The sequence below is a fragment of the Chrysoperla carnea genome, chromosome 5 (genome assembly GCF_905475395.1).
Source record: "Chrysoperla carnea chromosome 5, inChrCarn1.1, whole genome shotgun sequence".
Taxonomy (NCBI): Eukaryota; Metazoa; Arthropoda; class Insecta; order Neuroptera; family Chrysopidae; genus Chrysoperla; species Chrysoperla carnea.
This window is the reverse complement of record NC_058341.1, coordinates 35,135,322-35,143,261: the sequence shown is the minus strand read 5'-3', so window position 1 is coordinate 35,143,261 and position 7,940 is coordinate 35,135,322. Positions and strand designations below refer to the sequence as shown.

The window sequence follows — 7,940 nt, the reverse complement described above, 5'->3', positions numbered from 1 at the left end:
ATATATTATTAATTAATACCTCGCAAAATTGTAGTTTATTTGCCAACTAAAACAAATTTTTTTATCTGTGGATTATTAAGAATAAGAAGACCCTTGACCTACCTAGGAGGGCAGAATCATTTCTGCTTTATCAATCATTATCAGCTTTTTCGTTTCGTATCGATCGCAAGTATCGATTCATCAAATCTATGTACTATTATTTAAAATTTAAAATCGATTTTAAAAATAAAAAAATGTCAGCTTTAACAGTCAATATTAGGATTAATATTTATGTTAAGAAATTGATTTTAGTTTAAAATTATCAAGAAAGTAATAGGTAAAAAGTTATTTATCTCAAAACAGATTATTTTACTATAAGCACTGAGAATATTTGGAGAGCCGTATATCGACAGCCCACCCTAAGCCAATGGTTAGACCTCAAAAACCATAAACATGTAGCTTACTTAACGATAAGATGAGTATAACATTATAATTTCTAATCGGAGTTCTTTGAAGCTTGTTGCATTATAGAGTTAGAACTTTTTGTGAAATTCCATCAGCTAATAATTCCTGAAATTGTTATTTTATAAAAAGACTCTAAAGGGACAACATATATTTTGAGTAATTTTATTTGTCGAGTTATTACAAGTAAAACAAAAAATTAGAAATTAATTTTAAAATATATTTTTATTCAAATAGTAATTTAAAATTACATAATCCCGATTTAAAGTGTATAATACAGAAATCAATACAAAAATTCCAGTTCAAAGAAAAATATTAAATATTATTTTAAACAATTTGTTTCAAGTAAAATTTTCATTAAATATAAAATATATAATAGGTAAAATTTAAATTTATTTTTAAATGCTTTATAATAAAATTTTATATTTCTATATTTTTTGTTATATAAAATTAATAATACTTTTTATTTTTTACAAATTTTATACATAAATATAAAAAAAAATATGAAAATTATAAAAATTCTCTAATAGTTAAAAATAGTACACTGATTACGACTTGGAAGAAAATATAATAATAACTAATATATTATTTATAATACACATTTTTTTGTTTAATAAGGCACATAATGTTATTTGTGTAATGAAAATATTTGAATTTCTTTGCGTAAAAATTGGATATCAAATATTTTCAAAACCAGGAATATTTTATTTTAAGTAGAATAAATACATAAAAAAAATTAAAAATAAAAGCTAGATAAGGACGGTTCTTAATTTAGGATTTTTCGTAGTTGTTTTCTATACATTTAAATCTTATTCAAGGCCATCTTTTAGGATACTCAGTCTTGGAAGATAAATTTTCTTTAAAATATCGGGAAATTCATTTTGCCATAGATACGAATATCGATGCCGAAAAAAGAACTAAAATAGCAGGCTTTACTGGGTTTCAACAAACGTGGAATAAATACAAGGATATTAAGAAACCATATAAATTTACAGCAATACTGTTCAAATATATGAATAAACTGTCTAATAAAAATAATCTGGTGTTTTTTTAAACCTGCTTATGACTGCTATATTGACTGCTTGACGTCATTAATGATTTTCTTAATAGTGCAAACATGCAATTGATTTGAAGTTTTCATTAATATTTCATTTCTTTAGCACATTATTTCATTGTTTTCATTCGGATAGCCAAATTTTAATGTGCAACTTTACTTTATGAAGTGCTTTTGCGAAAACTTAAATAGATCAGGCTCCATATCCTCATCGTTTGTTTGCTTCTGATGAGTTACTAATCGATATGGGATAATTTTCACGTGTCTCTCAACAATAACATTGAATGTTGGATGTTGGTTGCTCCAATATCATTAACTATAATCCACTATTTTCATGGCTTCACCGCACATGACACACTTTCAATATGGTATGAAATATATTTTCAAATAAAAATAGTACTACTTCCTTAGGCAGAGGAAGGAAGACTTAGGCTTATGTGTATAATTTATATTATATACCCAAGGATATAACTTTCTGGCCGTGGATTTAAGCCACAAAAATTTCTCTTCCCGGGAGTTAGAGACGCGCATAAGAGCGTTCTTTCAACTAGGGGATAAAAAAAATGTATCCTACGCAACTTATTTAATTTAAGTTTATAGTTAAATCACTCTGAATAACAGCCCTTGAGTATACAAAACAACTACAATTCATTAAAAACAATAAATCACTTATTCTGAACAACTAATCAATATTTCGAATCCATCCGAAAGTTGATAGCTTTTTCTGATAAATCAATTTAACAATAACATATCTAATTCGTGTTTATCTGGTTTGTAGGTAAATTTTGTGATCTTTTTTATTTTAGAGAGCTTTTTTTTGTTTCTATTACTTTTTGTGTGCTTTTGATCTATTTTGCAATTTTCTGGTTTCTTGTTATACATTTAATATAACTCTGTATTGCAAACAAATCAAAATTTTAAATGGGAGAAATATTTTTTTGAAAGTACAGAAATTTTTTGTAGAAAAGTGAGATACTCATAGTAAGAGATGAACTTTTATGAATACTATTGAAAAACACGTTGTCTGTTTGCATAGCTTTTAAGAATGCATAAGCTTGCATGGCAACTGTTTTTGATTAACAAATTCAAAACTTTTTATATTTACAACAGTTTACGATGCTTAGTCTTTAATAAAGATAAATTTTACAGACATTCGCCGTTATTACAGATTTTATCACAATCTGAAAAATGTATTCGTTTTCTTCACCTGTATTTTACTGGTTAACTATGAATTGAGCCGATCTCAATTTAATGATCGATTCAGAATAAAAAAACCAAAAGCAATCTCAAAAACTCAAAATCAATAGTTGATTATTTTAAATATGTACAAATCTTTAAATTGAGGTCGATCGCTTCTCAGTTAACTATAAATAAAAGATAATGATTTTAAGAAAATGCTTCAAAATTGGTTCAAAACAATGCAATGTTAGAAATTTTCATAAAATCCCCTTGTATTCACATTCTGGAAAATTCACTTTTATAGTTGAAAACTAAAAATACAATATTAACTGATTTGAATTGAATCGAGCGACTTGGATTCAGGAATTGATTTTCACTTGGTTGTTTATTCATTCGTTTAATTCGCCTGATAAGGGCGAGGCTTCGTTCACAACCGATCAAAATTGGCAATCATACATAAATCCAAAGCAGGATAAGTAAAATACTTGTAAAAACAAAAAATTATCTGGAAAATTTTGGAATAAGAATTATTTTTGTTGGAGAGTAGAAGGAGACAAACAGCTAAATCCCTGTCTTTGAGAATTGCAACTACAGAAAGGGGACACGAGAAAATATATATACTTATAAAAAACTTAAATTAAATCCAGCTTACAAATTTTCAAATTCAAAAATCAAATTTAAGTATTCTTTAAAACTCGATAAAAATTAAAAGTAGAACGAATTTTTTGTTTTTAACAGATTTGTTCTATAAAAATTTGGTCATAAATGATAGGCCTAATTTCATAAGTGATAGGATTTCTTTCTTCGAAAATATTCGTTATAAAATTATTTTCTCATATTCCTGTTGTAAGATCTTAAAAACTAAAGGCTTAATTATTTACCTTTTTCTACAAAAAATATTTTATTCTCCAAAATTATCAATATTATTTCTTGCTATTACGAGTATTTACAGATTTATACCTTGTTTATAACAGCATTAACTTAAAAATTAATTAAGTAAGAGAGTCTTTCGACTCTTGATTGATTATCCTCAAATCAAATGTCGGTTTGAAAGTTGCTCAATTCATCGCTGTAATTTGACTATGCTCAAAAACTTAAAGTCTTTAAGTGAAAATAGTTTTTTTCCTAAAAATAATATGGTAACAAATAGGCATACATTTTATTATATTAAATATACAATTTTGATAAAATTAATTAAAATTGCAAGGTCAGTTCAAGCAATTTAGCATGCCTATTTATTATTTTATAAATAAATAATATTATTTTAGTTCAAATATAAAAAGAATTTTTTTTAAGTATAAAAATAAATTAGATATTTCAAATGAAATATATAACAATACACAAAAATATAAACAATTTAGTTAATAAAAAACCTGTCTTACAAAATTACAATCAATATAGGATTTCAGCGAATAGTTCACCTTACTATTGTGACTCTATGCATTGCCAATTCTAGGTAACTTGATTGCTACAATCCATTTAAGTACTTATCCTCTTCGGAATTTTGAAAGTTTACGTTTCTGCAACTTGAGTATCTTTTGATATGCAATGACATTGAATTTGGGAAAGACAATTATTTAATTTTTGGAACAGATAAAAATAAGTTAAAAATTGGAAACTGAATTTAGTAATGTTCTGAGAAAAACAAGAGGAAATGTTTTTTGCGGTATATCTTCAAGTCCAAAATCAGTAAAAAGTTAATTAAAGTAAGAAAGTTTTTTTTTTCTACAAGTGGGCATCTTAAAAAAATCTCGTCGCTTATAAACCATACTTCTATAATGTCTTTTATAAAACAGGCTTTACAATTTCGGTTACATTTCACTTTTCAAAATTTTCTTAACCATAAAATTATACATTTATAGGCAATACCAATAAAAATTACATACAATTTATGGAAATATCGTTCGTTCTTTTCATTACTAGCGACCTGAATCGATTCGCACAGATACTCGGGATTATTTCTGTCCTCAATAAATTTAATAAGGATGTATACTAGCAATTCCAACACGTCCTGAATTTGAAACAGTACTATTTGTACGATGTAACATATCAGGAAACAATTTCTTACCACCCATACGCTCAATACGTAATTTAGGTTCAGCATAACTATGACGATAACCAACAGCATTTGGTATTGGTGATTTTGTTGGCATTTTTGGTTGCTGTTGTTGATTTGAAATAATTTGTTGATTTTTCATATATTTTGGATCATAACCTTCGGTTCGATCTAACTCTAGTGTACTTTTTGTCATCATTGATCGTTGTTGCGGCACACCATTGGATTGATTTGATTTACGCCCCATTTTATCTAAATCTAACGATGATTTTGACAATCGATAATCATCCCGATCCAAACCTGGATACCGTTCATGTTCGCTTATTTCACCATATCCATTCGATGGTTTCTCGCGGCTATAATATCGATGATCAGCGGGCTCGTTAAAATATCGTTCAGAATTTTCTAAATATGAACGACGTTTTAATTCCTTCGCAATTTCGTTAGACGTCCGTTTATGTTCATCTTCGATTAAATTATACATGGACCTACGTTTAGGATCTACATGATGATCCACGTTCCGATATCGTTCCAATGGAACGTGGTTTTCAAATTCATAGGATTCCGTTTGCTGTGGAGGTAAACTATTTCTTGGTGCAGGTTTTGGATGATTTGATACTGGTTGACGTCTATTATAACGATTGTCTGCTACATATCGATTATCCATCTGTTGTTTGTATCGTAAATCAGATGTTTGTTCGTTATATCGATTGAAATATTTTATTTTATCGTTATCCTTGTAATCGTAACGATTATCGTCAGCATATCGTTCGTCAACTTGATAATATCGATTATCGTTTCCATCGGAATATCGACTTTGCACTTCCTTATCATATTTTTGTTTCTCGGTTTCATGTCGTTTACTGTAACTTTTTGAATCTCGTTTATTATCGTTTTCGAAATAATCATGTTCTTCGTCGTCTACCGTCCAATTTCTAGAACTGTATGCGGTTACTCGAGCGTTATTTATGGGTGATATTGGTTTTTCTTGTTGAGTGGCACGACGTAACGCTGCTAAACGTTCTTGTTCTTCTAAACGTTGTTTTTCTAACGACAAGAATTTCTCTTTCGCATCTTTAAATCGATCTTTTGGACTGACTTGATTATCGATTATATCTTTCTCTTTTGGAGATGGTGACCGCTGACGACTTTCAGCACGACGTCTTGAAGCAATTGGTGATGAATCATCATAATAACGAGCCGAAGGATCTTCAACATATTCCTCAATTTTCTTTGAGTCGTAATATCTATCGCTAATATATCTATGATCTTCTTCGGGGTGTTTTGATTTTTGACCAGATGAATGATATCGATCGTTAATTTTTGGACTGGATTCAATATATTTTGAACCATTTTTATCAGATTTACCCAATGTTTTGTAGCTATTATCGGGTAAAGGTGAAGGTTGTTCATGCCTTGAATAATTCATTTCCCCAAAATATTTTTGTTTGGGTGATGCGTTTGGTTTTTGTTGGTATTTCGTTTTGTTTTGTTCCTGATATCGGATGGGTTCGTTTTCAATATATTTCGATGGTCGTTTATCGTTATATTCAACTGGTGCATAACGGGTGGCAGCTTTAGGTACCTCCCGTTGTAATTTTCGATGTGAATCATGTTCAATATGTTCGTTACGCATTCTTGCTAAGGGTTCACTTGGTGCTGCAGTACCATGCATTAGATATAATGTGGATTCCATTGGTTCAGCGTTCCAATCTTCATCTGAAAGAATAAATAAAATTGATTAGGAACAAAACAAACATACAAATGAATTAAACTAAACATTTGACAACGATATCTCTGGCAAAAAAACACTAACGAAAAAAATTCAGTGCTTTATGGGAAAAAACAGTTGAAAATAAAAAAAATAAAAATTGGAGGAAATTGCCAAGACTGCCAACCACTATATCTTTGCTTGATTTATTTATTAAAGAAATCGATTTCCCTTAATATAATCAATATACGGAAGTATTGTGATAACACTGCGCCATTTATTTGTTTGCAAAAATGATTTTAAACAAGTGAAAACAAACAATTGACTGAGTTAATTGTTGAAAAACAATGTATAGACAGTGTTGATTACTCTATCGCATTACACAAACTTACATGTCACAAATACACAACTGAAAATCCCATATTAATACATACTATAAAATTTGCATCTAATGTGTGCCCTGGTGAGTAAAAAGTGATGTTTACAAAAAAATGTTTCAAACAAAATGTGGTTATTTTTTTATAAGGAACATTTTTTATACTTCATTTACATTTAAACTTTTTTTGTTCTATCACTAACGATTTACAAGATGGGTCCTATGGATCCAAGACCCAATTGACCTATGTTGCTCATTTACGAACTCACATTTTACACCCTGAGCACACTATAAAAATTTCAGCTTGATATCTTTTTTTGATTTATCGTGTTCACAGACGGACGGACGGACGGACGGACAAGCGAAAATGGACTAATTAGATGAATCTATGGACACCTATACCAAAAGTTTTTTCGAAGCCTCAATATTTTTAAGCTTTACAAACTTGGGACTAAACTTTATATACTATGTATATTTCATAAATACATGGTATAAAAAGGTAACATTCAATTATTTACTCATAAAATCAGTTGTACAAATGTGTTAATAATTTCCATTCTTAATTTATTTATTTATTTATTTTAATGAATTTAACTTAATTGAATTAAAATAAACGGTAGAAATGTAAGATCGGCTACTTTGTATACATACTTTCTCATATAACAGTAAACAATGTAAAGTTAACAGTCTTATAAAATGATACCTAAGATCCGATAACCCATTTATGAAAAATGACCCAAAATAACAGCATTAGTATGAAGTTATACACATAAATATTTCCCGTTTCCAATTCGAAAGTGTACATATAGAGTCCCTTTCAAGAATATCATGTTTTTTCAACATATTTGATGAAATTAATTTTCTAGGAAAATCTCAAGAATATCTAGTCCAATATAATACTGGATTTGTAGTTTTTGAGATCTACGTTAATTAATTTTCAGCCTAACTGATGATCGAATAACCTTAACATAAACAAATATTGCGTTATTTTAATTTTTATATGATTATACAAGAATGTAATAATTTTCTTATCAAAATTGTAAGTTTAAGTTTAATTACAATTAATAAACAGTTTGTATATTTCATCCAAATATTTCTAATTAGAAATACCGTTCGTTGTTGA

At 28.4% G+C, this 7,940-nt stretch overlaps 1 protein-coding gene across 2 annotated transcripts in view; it reads right to left on the bottom strand.

The window, feature by feature from the left end:
* Positions 1-4,051: 4,051 nt before the first annotated feature.
* Positions 4,052-7,940, bottom strand: part of LOC123301544 — a 136,397-nt gene continuing 132,508 nt past the window's right edge. For both annotated transcript variants that reach the window (XM_044884321.1, XM_044884320.1), the window contains exon 3: positions 4,052-6,449. In XM_044884321.1, coding sequence (XP_044740256.1) covers positions 4,651-6,449 — 1,799 coding nt within the window. In that variant the 3' untranslated portion in view covers positions 4,052-4,650. The remainder of the gene's footprint in view (positions 6,450-7,940) is intronic.